The sequence below is a fragment of the Aquila chrysaetos genome, chromosome 20, assembly GCF_900496995.4.
Source record: "Aquila chrysaetos chrysaetos chromosome 20, bAquChr1.4, whole genome shotgun sequence".
NCBI classification, from domain to species: Eukaryota; Metazoa; Chordata; class Aves; order Accipitriformes; family Accipitridae; genus Aquila; species Aquila chrysaetos.
Window position 1 is genome coordinate 20554610 of NC_044023.1, and position 12844 is coordinate 20567453.

The following is a 12844-nucleotide window of genomic DNA, read 5'->3' on the forward strand; positions in this document are numbered from 1 at the left end:
CTCCTGTTGAAATCTCCTTCCTCTATTATTTCTGGATATATGTCACAGTGAAATACCTTTTGTGAGGACAGATTTTCTCATGTTGGTTTATACCATACACACATGCTTTTACTTAACAATTATTGTACTGAGAGGTTTGGTATCCTCCAGCAATTCCGGAGCCAACTGCCACTGTTTAGATGCTAATTTCAGGCCAAGTCTTCCTGAGGTCAAAATTGGCACAGGGTCCAGAGGCTGGGAGCCCTCCAGCCTTCACGCTGCGAGGAAAAGGCTGGACCTCCTGTGCAAGGCAATGGGAGTTTGCAGCCATGACTGAGATGACAGGATTGTACCCTGTTACTAGAAGAGACAGTCTTATTTTTGTTTGAGGTACGAGGAAGATACTTTGATAAGATAGCACACGGTTGTGCTAATATATAAATGTCATTTTATTAGTAGCTGCTGTTTAATTATTTAGCAAGGTAAACGATTTACATGTTTTATTTTTCTGGGTGGGTAGAGAAGACTAATTAATTGCCACTTTGTTGATGGCAGACATAAATTGGGGGCTTTCACGTATATCAAAATGTGCCACTTGTTTACATAGACAAAATTTCCTCCTGGTTACCACCCATTCTTATTTTCTTTTCCTTCTGATACAATGCTTATGGAAACCCCAGTATCTGTTCTTTCTCTTCTCCTGCGATAGCAGAATTTAAACACCTGGGTTATTTACACAAGAAAGATGTTCCTCGAACTGATTCCCAGTTTCCCACTTTCAGTCACAAGGGAGGCATGCACACGAGCCCCCCTGGGAGCCCTGCAGACCTGGAGAGGCGATGCAAGGGCAATAGGACAGGGCCGTGCTAGAAAGAGGTTTGCAGAAGAGAATGAGGCAGGACACTCAATGAATGTAGGTGAGGAGTTTTGCATTCAAGCATGTGCAAACTTCATTTGCAATAGTATAGATGAAGTAACTCTGGACATTGGCGGAAGTAGTTAACTGAAACGCTGAGAAAGCCGGAAAATCCCTGCACGTAAGAGTTTACATGTGTAGTTATAATTATTTTGTACTTTATTTTTGCTTAAATAGTGTGAAACATTGTTTGCTGGATGTTGGTGGTATACAACAGAAACTAAAAAGGTTTCAGTAAAAGAAAATTATTTTTCCATCCATCAAGTTAGACTGATTTATATGGGTTTAATGTCATGAATGGTAAACGTTTCCATGCATTGTATGGCTTGTTGGTTCTTCTGTGCTTCACAAATGTCACAGAGAAAAAACTTTTTTGCTTAAGAATGAGTAAGCAGCTTTTCTTTGTAGAAATTCATGCAAATCCTTGGGAAGTGCACTATAAAAATGCTAGTTCTGTTAGACTACAGACGTCTGTGCTCCATTTAAAATGCTCTTTATGGTCCAATTCACTTCTTTAGCAAGTTCTTACGAAGTCTGCATATTAAGAAAAAGCAGCAGAACTTTAAAGATTTTTATAGAAACTAGAGCAGCAAAAAGCCTATTTTCTAAACCCCCTTTTCCTCAGGAATTGGAGAAAGAAGGTTCAAAATATAGGTTAATTCTTCTTGCAGCTCCATCTAATCCCTCTTTTATTTCCCTCATATGGACAGTCTCTCTCTTCTTCAAAAAAACAGAATTATATTGTTTAGTAATAGACTGTTTCCATGTGTGTGCATTTCCCTTCTGCCTTGTGAGCCATCCATGACAAAATAGTTAAGACCAAAGAAAAATTCTTTACTTAAGAGTACAGAATACATTTGTTCTCTAAACCGTTAACTTCCAAATGGAAAATCTTGGGAGAAAGACCCTTCAAATAAAGGAATTTTTATTCTGCTAGTAATTAGCACATTTACGTATTAACAAGGCAGCACTAGTGCTGTATATAGCATACTAAAATGTGCCTGCTTTTGGTTGGATTCTCAGGCTCCGCTCCCATGTATCATGAGTTGAAATAAAACCACAGGGAATTCTATCGTTTGCTTCAATGAAAACAGATTTAGACTAATGCTGGGACTTCCGAGACTCTTGTACTTTCTCTGTAAGCAAAGTTTACTTGGAGCCCTCTTTTCTTAAATATGCATTCATCGTGTTAAATGAATATATCAGGGCAGAAATACTTTTTCATATTTTGTCAGCATTAAAAAAAGTGATCTTTTGTGTATCTGTTCATGGCTTAATAACCCTGGTCCACATAAAACACAAAGAAGTTTACAGGCCCTCCCTTTTTAATGACGCTTTCTGCCATTTCAGTAGCATGACCCAGGGGGAGCCAATCAATTATATTTCTGAGTGAAGTACAAATGACAGCCATAAATAATCATGAATTACTAATGACCAGAATTCAGTAAGTGCAATTACCCGCTTTCTCTCATTCTTTATATTTGCCCATGTATAGTGCTATGCCTCCAGTGTGGCACCTTGGGCTGCTTCTGCTGAGATGTTACATCAAAATGCTCTTGCCCTTCTCAAACGTCCTTTTCCCAAGAGGCAAAAACCTATGTGTTCGTCTAGTACAGCAAATCACAGCTTTTTTATGAATGAGAACTTTTTTAAAAGCTATGTATTTCTATATTTATGTTTAAAATAATACACCATGATAGTAAATAGCATAAAAATATTAATCTGTTTAGTTGAGGGTGTAATGTTACGTGGATTTAAGCGAAATTCTTGTACTGAATCAGGCCAAAAGTCCCTGTAGACCAGTCACCTTTCTCCAGCAGTGGCATGCGGAGGGTACTTTGAGAATAGTGTAAAAGTAAGACATATTTGGAAGGAGCTTTCCCCTCCTATGCCCTTCCAGCACCTACAGCTCAAATAGCTGACAGTCTAGCAATCTTTAACACCATACTTCCATTAAAATCAGAGTAGTACAAGTCGGTGTATAGACCAGGCCTTCAAATACTACTAACATTATTTTAGCAGCATACCGGACTATGCAAACAGAGAACAAAAGATAGTGCCTCCTCTGGAGAGCCTGCTCCAAGCAAAAAGACAAAAGGAGTATTCTACAGATGAGATCAAACACAAAACAAGTTAGTGATCTACCCAAGGTCATGTGAGAGCACACCGCAACTGAAACCTGAACACTGATCTCCAAGACACTGTCGTTAAGACCATTCTAATTCACAACATTCCCATTTCTGCACTGTTGCTCATCGTTTGTTGTTTTTGAGCCCATCCTCCCGCTCCCTCCCTTCTTCCACAAAGGTCTCAGTGATATAAGACAGGGAAAGAGCAACTGTGGATAGCTGTGAAGTTACCTGTGCTGTAGAGGCTTATTGAAGTTGATGCTAAGAAAAGATGCAAAAAACACCCAGTGCTGCTACCTGGGAACCCAGCAGCAGTGACAGATCCAAGTAGATTCGTTAATAAGAGGGCCTGCTGCTTCAGGAGCTACCTGCTATCTGCAGAGTAGGCTTTGTCATCTTGGGTCATCTGCTTCCAGAAGTAGAGCAGTGTTTTCGGCTGAAGAAAACTAACCTCAGACAGTGTCATGTAGGTAGGAGTCCCGCCACCACCACCTTACTCCACTCTTCCAGTCCATGCTGCTTGACCATGGCCTAGAATTCTGCTAGTGTGCTACTGATAAAAACACCTTCATTTTCCTTTTTTGTCTAAAACTGATGGAAGTTACGCAGATGCTGTTAGGTCAGATACAAGAGCTTCTGTTGCACTCTGCAAGCAACTTTGCCAAATTTAAAAAGGCTTTCTTACCAGCTGTGATCTTTCAACATAGGAATGATCACCTTCTCTAAAATGATGCTTTAGGAGCTAATTTACTCAGGGTAAATGCACACGATCCATGAAAATGCATAAACCAAATATGGTTTTAGTCTGATTGTACAATTACTTTTTCTGTGATGCAGAACACTTATTTCTCAACTGTTCCCAAGGAGTCTGGTGGTAGTTTTTGAGAAATGGAGTGCTACGTAATGCAGCTAAGGTGGTGTCTCAGTGTAAAGCCAGAATAAATTTCAGCAATTAGAAATGAAATGAAAAAAAAGTGCCCAGTTCGTGTGCCAGTGGACAGCGTGTCCAATCACCTACAACATGTCCATGTCCAGAATTATCACTGTATTGACACAATTGAGAAAACACTGCCATAATGTTTACCATTTTTCTTTTAGATGGTGGCCTCTGGCGCTTTGCCTAAAGATATACTGTGTTAATAGGAAGGTTTCCTTCAATAGTCACTGTTTAAAGTAGTGAATATTGTAGTCTTGTTTAAAGTTTATGTGCATTTTATATTATTAAGTCTGCCACTCTCCTGTCAAATCCCTAACTTGCTAGTGAGTTCAGGAGGGCTAGCTGGATCTGCTTACATTTACCCACTGAGTCTCTGAAAGGAACAATCCCAGTGTACGTATAAACACAGAGTTGCCCTGTCCTAGTGAAAATGAAGCCTGACCTTTTGTTTTGTTATTAATGAACACAGCAAAATGCATTTATTAAATCTGCACTTTTTCATTACTCCATATGTTTCCTTTTTCCCGGCCCATGTCTGACATGTGACAGTAAAGCACAGAGTGATTGTCCCTAGTGCCTTCTCCCTTGTGACTTCTTGCCACCTGCTTCATAGCATTAAACAGATGTATAAGTGTAAAGCATTACAAAACTCATCTTTTCAATCATTTATCACTTAAAAAATTTCCAAATAAATCTATGCTATGATTAAGCATTTTATCTGCTCAATGTAAAGAAGAAAGGCACCGTAGATTTTAGGAAGATTACGAAGCAGTAAGATATTTCATGTGCACAGTAGGTCAAATTACCCATTTATATCACAGGTGAACATCAGGCATTTTGTTTATTTCATATCATGTCTTGGTTATGTGCCTTTAATGACCAAAATATTCCTCTAACATGCAATAAAGAGTATCTTCCAGAGAAATCCTAACAGAGGGATTGCATTATTCATTGTCAAGTGAAGAGGAAAATTTCAATTGCCAGTTTCTGGTAAATGTCTAATTAAGAAAAGGGACTTCTGAGCCACAGACAGGCGCCACAATCATTAAAGGGCAGTTTTCTGAAGATTACGAGTCTCCAGTCTGTCAAGCAGAGTTTTTCTACTGCTGAATTAGTTCAGCTGTAGAAAACCCTGTCTAGAACAAAGCCCTTGGAATTAACATCTTGTTTAAGCAAACACATGCCTACTTTGAAGTAAGTGTGATAGGTTCACAACTGTTATTGAGGTCAAGTTTAATGGTAGTGAAGTGACAGAATAAAACTTCAATGCTATTCTTAATTTCAGCTGCAGCACAGACTGTACATGGAGTATTTGAAGCCATACAGTGTATTTCAAGTAGACCAGTTTACTATAATTGGCACAACCAGTTCGGTCTTAACATGGAAAACTACTGAAATGTAGACCAACTAATTCTCTGGCTGCCCAATTAAATTTGAGGGTGTGAAAAGCATATGTACAGAGGCAATTATTTTTGTTTCCTAAATCTTACAGTTTTGATTAGAATTTTTTTTTTGAGCTGAATGTTTATTTTGGCAAGCTTCATTTTGGCCCTCATTTAGGATAACATCATTGCTCAGTAGGTTTAAGTCTAGTTAGACTGTTTCCTTGAATCAGGCTTTCTTAATGACTGATTACTTTAGTCTAATTTTTGCAAGTCTAAACAAGTGAATGGAATTCTAATGGCAAAGGGAGCTGTATCAGTGATCAGCCCAGGGCAACTGGTTTGTGTGTGAGTTCTGCTGAAGGAATAGTCTCCTCGCAAGTGATGCTGCTGGAAGTTGCCAATGAAGTACGGTGTTGGTTAGTTCCTCATTACTACTGTCTTCTCATTCGCACAGCAATTTGTATGCTGACCTTGATGCTTTTATAACCTTGGCCGCATCGTATCTTAGTCTAGTTTAGAAGACAAATCCAGCTTGCCCACTATTGTTTTCACTAACACTGTCATTTTTACTTGTCTCAGAGATGTGCCAGGCCAAAAGCACGTGAACAGGGCTTTCAAGTTAGTAAAACACTAAAAGGTCATTACATCAACTGTTTATTTATATATGAACTTTAGTATTTGTGAAAGGTGCCAGCTCAACAATCACAGAGGCAGAAATCTTCTGACCTCGGATCATCTGAAGCAAGGGCAGTGGCAATGTGAGCTTGTTTCCTGCCAGCGTTTCTATCCTTGTTCTGGAAGGGCAGCCTGGAGGAAGGGGTTAGTCTCCATGTTCACTTATCGCGTGGTTTCTCAGCTTGTAGTGCCAGTTTTGATGGGTCGTTTTTATGATATCTTCCCACCATGAGAACTGGATGAACTCCATCATCTTGAATCGCAGGAAACAGCTTTGAGCATTGCCTGTGCAGTTTAGTCACCTGTGATTTAAAATTCTATGTTCTTATCCTTGGAAATATTAAGTGGCCATTTAGGAAATGATTTCACTATGTGTGCTTACCTCCCAAACTGCATGTAGACATGTGCTTAGTGTGAAATAGGTACTGAGAAAGTTTCTTAAATTGAGATCTTAATCTTTTTTTATTTTATTTTACAAACTCAAAAGCTCTATCTCAGGTAACTCATTCTTCTGTAAGTTTCCTTCAATGGAGATTACTTCTCCTACAAAGGGAAAAGCCCTTATTTCTGTTATTGTTTGTATAGGAGCTGATAACATTGGGAAATGCAAACTGGAAAACTGGTCTAACCCCCCCCCCCCCCCCCCCCCCCCCCCCCCCCCCCTTTTCTGGTTTTCTTTCTTCCCTGTTCTCCCTCCATTTTCACATCCTTTAAAGTCTTCTAAAGAAAATTTCCATTAGAAAACCAGAATCTAATAGCATATAATTACTTCATTTCATATGCTGTATGCAACTGGGAAGCAAACCTCAAGATACATCTGAGATACTGTATGCATCACATTGCTGCCACAAGCACGCTTATCGTCAGTGACAGTGTTCTGCATCAAGATTTCAAGCTGCCATAGTCCCCTTTGTATTTGTAATACAAAGCATTGATATGCACAGCTACAATAGACTTTAATGACGAGGTGTCTTAATTTGGTTTTTATTATGTGATTAAAGGTACAATAAGGTATGTGTTCAACAAGAGGGAAGACCGTTGTTCTGCATCATTAAGCTCACAGCGGCCCAAAAAGAAATCGTAGGCAATGTGCCAAAGCCCTTAATGAAGAGGATCTCTTTGAATTATCTATGGATGAGGAAGGGATAAAGCCTGAGCCCTGGTATATTTGATCCTCTTTGTGCTCTCTGTTATGAGGACTTACGGAGCCAGACGTACTGGACCTTCTGGAATTGTAATTTATTGAAGCATTAATTTCCCAGCCACACTAAAGCTTTTGGCCTAATAGAGAAAGTGCAGTTATGTATTATTATTAATTCTTGCAAGTGTTTTCTGAATTCCTACATCTCAGAGTCATGAACTTTTAAAAAATAAGGCTAAGGGGATTTATTTGTAACAATGCTCAATATTTCCTAAAACCAAGTTACGCAAATTTTGTCTAACTTGGACTCTAAAAAAAGCTTCTTTTAGTTTTCTCAGAAATGGTAATGTCATCTTACCACATGGTATTAGGGTTACATGGATGATACAAAATAGAACCACTGTAAGACGTATTTGTTACTGCTCGCATGTTTTGAAACTTTTGTCTTTTATATCCTGTTATTTTAAATGACGATGATTCTTTATCTCCCTCACCGTTAAATTTTAAGTGATTGCTCTTATGTGTAGGTTACATGAGGATGCATTTTTATAGTTATAGTGATATTTAATTAATGGGACATACTCCATAAACTATAGAATTCCCTCCCTCCTATCTTGTGAAACAGAGAAATCAAAGTAGTACCCTGTTAAAATAATTCTGCACAATAATTTATATTCTGGAATAATCAGGGATTATAGTCTTAAATAATTCAGGTTTTACTATGTTAGAAATCCCAGTTTTATAGGATTACATGCACCTCTCACTTCTGTGGAAGCTGAGGGTATTCCAGCCGTGTTTCCCAGAGGACCTCCCTGCTTAAAGTTAATCACCAGTGCTGTGCACTGTGCTCCACACATTGCTGAAACAAGGTTGCAGCATTTTGCAGGTTGATTTCTAAATCCAAAGTACTGCTAGGGATCTGCACCTGCAGCCAGCACCGGATAGTTCAGTCATCTCAGATATCAGTGGGACTGTTCCTGTGACTGATTTTAAGGACGCGTATTTAAAGAATGTTGTCCTGCATCTGTTAGGAGACATCAGTAACTTGCAAAGGTTCTCTGCCACCTTCATTTCACAACAAAAATTGTGCAAGCTTCCTAAACAATCAAAATATTCCTAATTTGTTGCTGTCTCGGTTTGTTCTGGTTGTTGTGCTTCTGAATGTGATTCACTGATAGTCCTCAAACCCAGACTGCCAGAAAACTTGGCAGCCTTGGGGGATAAGTAACTACTACCGCAGCCACTGCTTGATCTGAACAGAGGATTCACACAAACAATACCTGGCACCAGGTCTGCTGTTGCAGGCAGCATTTGAAACTAGTTCTCAGTACAGAATAATGTCCGAGAAATCTGATTACCTTCCTCTAAAATTCTTCCCACCATCACATGCATAGCAGCTTAGCAAGTGGAAGTGAGTTAGTATAAATAGAAATGACAGTAAACATGTCTTCCTATTTGCTCTCACAAGTTTTTTTTTTCTTCCACAAAGCGTCAGCGTCCTTTGGGTGAGTGAGCAAGAATTATTAGATCAAACTCTGTGTTTAAAATTTAATCAGTTCCCTACTAGCATAACATAGAAACCACATATTTTATTCGCTTTGTTGTCGGTGACATCAGTGTCTGGGATCAGATGCAGGTGGTAACGCAGTGAGGACCACAGGATTTCTTTCACTCCTGTGCACCGCTGAGCAATTCCCTCTGCCGGCGAGCGCACAACACGGCAGCGCCGGGAAATGTCCACCGGCCCAATGCTCCTGTGACTGGGGATAATTGCCACTTATTCTAAACTGCCTTAGGAACGGCAAGGTGATAAAGTACAGTTTGAAGGATCTGGGTAGTTTGTGTTTATCTGGAGTGTTTGTACTGACAACCCACTTCACGTTTTCAGAGGTTAACATAAGCTATCTGCTTATGATTATTTCAAAAGAGATTTGTAGGAGTATGTCCCTAAACACCTGGCCATCACTTTGCAAGGTTCCATCACGCTGTTTTGGTCCAAATCATACTTCAGATGTGACAGAGTAAGACATTTCACAGACCGACAGAAGGAAAAGCAGTAACAGGAAATAACATTTTTGTAATAGAGGTTAATGTGTTATCACATTTTTAGAAAACTCATCAGATGCTTAATAGGAGTAATTTGATGTATAAAGCTCTGCAGAGCAGTAGTTTTAATCTGCTGTCAAATCTAACTATTTTGGTAGCTGGTATTTCTACACACAGAGGTGCAAAAACTACAACTACTAGACATAAACTTACATTGACAGGAACAGGCACTTAAAGACCGGACTGAGCACTGAATGAATGCATTGCACAGAAAGAAGTGTCTGTACGTACTCATAAACAGATACAAAGCCTTTCTTGCATGTCTTTCCTAACTTGTTCAAAGAGCGTGTGACCAAGCCATAATCCTTGTCAAGAGATTTTACCCAATACATACTGGAGAAATTAACAACAGTGTCTGATTTTGTGATGTAAAGTTTTGTAAAAAGTTTGACGTATAATAGCATACATTCAAATATTTGATGTTTTGCAAGTGTGAATGGGAAGGTACATTGTAAAAATATAATCATAGACATATCAAATAAGGCAAACCCCCTGTCACTTCCACTAGTATAAGCAGGCTTTGGTATTCCATTTTCCCTGTCATTAACAGTGGTCACAAGCCTAAAAGAGAACATTTGCTTTTAGAAATGAAATCTAATTCTTTACCTGACAAACTTCATACAGTAACTTGTACTGTTCTTCTTGCTTCTGTAGAGTGCACAAACTGCATCCCATGTTTAAATAAGTGGCAGGAATAACCTCCCTTATTCACCAGAGCAGCCACAGAAATCTCTGTTAGCAAGCATGCATGCAGATATCCTTGAAAGCCCTAGGTGGGTCGGCTGGACCGAAACAGTTCACAGTGGTATTGCACAGGGTGCTGCAGAGGAACGGTGCTCTTTTCTTTCGTGCTCTCCCTCCTTCCCTGGCAGTACACAGCACTCCCTCTGCTGCTCCGCTCCGGCTGCGGCACTGTGCTCCAATGCACACGCTATATACTGCTACTCATGCATATTAATCAGCTCTCATTGACTATTCATAACAGACAGTGATACAGAAGCTATAATTGCCGGCTATGACAGCTGAAATTTCTCTAATTAACAGGCAAGTGCTTCAGTAGCAGGCATAATAAAAGACACTAACAATTTTGTAAACCATTTTGTAGCAATTACAAATAAACATGACTACGTTTTACTATGGTCCCTCAGGATAATTCTTAACATATTTAAGCAGGCTAGAAGTACAGTTTAAATGTAAGTCACAATGAAATGAATATAATTGTACAAAACTCAGCAGTGGCTGTGGCAAAGTTGAATATGCTTAGTAGTGTTTATTTTTCTCTCATACTGTGGTGGCATCTGAGAGCCTCAGTTTTATAGCAGGAGATGACTGAACTAGGCATTTAATAAACCTAACAGAGAAAGCCCATCTCTGTCCCTGAAAGCCTACATGCAGCCTTAGGACTTGGCTACAAAGCAAAGGAGATATATGTGAATGTATGTGGATTTGGGGGGGGAGGGCAGGGAAAGAGTGCCTTGGATTAATATTTATAGATTAGCTTTAGATTAATATTTATACCAAGTGAAAAAAATGGCCATCTATGCTACTAACTCTCATTGTATTTTAAGAGTGTAAATGACAGGTTCATGTATTATTATTTATTGTATTAAAAATATAAGCTTTACCAGATATAGAAAGATATACAATAAAATAAGTATGGCATTTATGACTATTCAGTATCTGAGTGCCTGGATCCACACTGAACCTGTGCCATAGACGTAAAGGCTAAAACACCAGTGAACTTCCCAAGGAACTAGAAAAGTACTCATAAGTCATAGGTTTTATGGATGTTTTCCAGTCTGTAGGAAACACTACCTCATGTTACAAGTTTGGATTGACTATACTTTTTCCAATTGTTTAAGCATTCAGAAGGTGTGCATTTTTATAATCCTTATTGCAATTCATTCTGCTATAAAGAAGAGAAGACGATAGAATAGCTAGGAATGAGACCAAGGGCCTAATTCCGATACAGGCATTGCGTGGCAGACAGCCTGGATTTCGTGCTGTGGTTATCTAACTAGTTTCTGACTATTTGCTTAGTGAGTTTCTGTGGATGACAATGGGAATGTTGTGCAAGGATCATCTGCAGCTTTTATGTCCAAACTCTGTACATAGGTATCTTGCTATAGGTCTCTTATAGGATACCCAGCTACTGCTACAATTTTACTGACTCACAATTTGCATTAAAATGATCTGCTACTGAAATGCAGTTCATGCTGTCCATGTGTTTAGTACTAAAACTTTAGTAAACAGAGACTGTGACAAGGCGTCCCTTAACTTTGAGACTGTGTTTTGGTAGCAAAATCTACCTACCTACAGGAAAAGAAAGGGGACCTCTTCAAATCCCTGCCAAACATCTGAAAGCAGGTAGGCACTCCATCCCTGTGCTGTGACTGTGATGTTTCCCTGACGAGATTACTGCTGCGATGGTGGTAGAACTTCCAAGGTTAGAGCAAGACAGAGGTAGCCTGGATCTTACTGCTGGGCCTCTAAGCTGAAGAATGACCCAGGCTATCCCTGATTAGATATGCCAACCACATACTATGGGCTTTTCCAAAGTTGGTTGACAGCCAGTGGCTGTGGATCTTGAATGACTGGAAAGTTCTTGCATGAGGGAACTAGTGTTCCCTAAAAGCAGAAAAGATGATGATGATAACTGAATTAAGTAAAAAAAAGACCCTACTGAAATTGTAAAAAAATTTATGGCTTTGATTAGATAAGTTTTGATTATGTAATTTGATTAAGCAACTTAAGGTAAAACTTTCAAAAATGTTGCCTATGATTTTGGGTTTTTTAATGCAATTAAGTATCTTCTTAAATACTAGTTGCTATTTAAATATTATTGTTCAGTTCAGGTGGCTGAGTTCAGTCAGGAATTTTTTTAGAAATAGTACGCAGCTGCATCAGATTAGAAATAAAACAGAAACATGCGGGATATTTCATTTCCACTTTCAACGGAAATGCACCTATTTGTTATTTTCCTGTAGTAACGTGATAGACTACATGAGATGATATTCTATCTGATTCAAAAATATAATCTGTAAATCAGGCCAGGAGAGTAAGTCCAGCAGAAGACCGTTGTTTTGATGTAAGAGTGGAGGGTTTCCATAAATGTGATGTTTCAAATTCTTCAGCTAACAAAGCCTAAGCACGTTGCTCAGCAGCAAACAGTGTGGCTTAACGGTGCAGTTGGCTTTGTTGCAGTGTTGCTCTGGTAAATAAGCTAGCCTGACAGTCAGGCCGGCGCTCATCTCAACGATGTTTTCCGTTATTGAAATCTAATTCATATTTCTCTATTCATCTCATAGGCAGAAATGGTAGCACTGCCTCAGGTTAATATAGACTAGTTTGTACGCTGCTTTGCCAAACTTTAAACTTTTGGGCTGTAAACTTGTGTTCTGGGCATTGTCCAAAGCCAATTTTTGCTTTTAATGGTATGCTTGAGCCAAAGTGTTTCAGTCATTTCCGAGAGTAAGATTACAGAAAAAAAATACATTGTTTGCCTATGTTAAGAAATTCTGGATGTGTTTTCTTTGAGAAGGTTTTAGTATCAACATAATTTGAAACAAGAATTTG

The 12844-nt window shown here is 39.0% G+C and overlaps 1 protein-coding gene across 3 annotated transcripts in view; it reads right to left on the reverse strand.

Moving 5' to 3' along the window:
* Positions 1-12844, reverse strand: part of PDZRN3 (PDZ domain containing ring finger 3) — a 149978-nt gene that overhangs the window by 24519 nt on the left and 112615 nt on the right. Inside the window, exon 1 of one of the 3 annotated variants that reach the window (XM_030043763.2) lies at positions 9875-10169. The exons of the other annotated variants lie outside the window; for them this stretch is intronic. Coding sequence (XP_029899623.1) covers positions 9875-9943 — 69 coding nt within the window. The 5' untranslated portion in view covers positions 9944-10169. Of the gene's footprint in view, positions 1-9874; positions 10170-12844 lie in introns of those variants that run through there. 3 annotated transcript variants of the gene reach the window in all.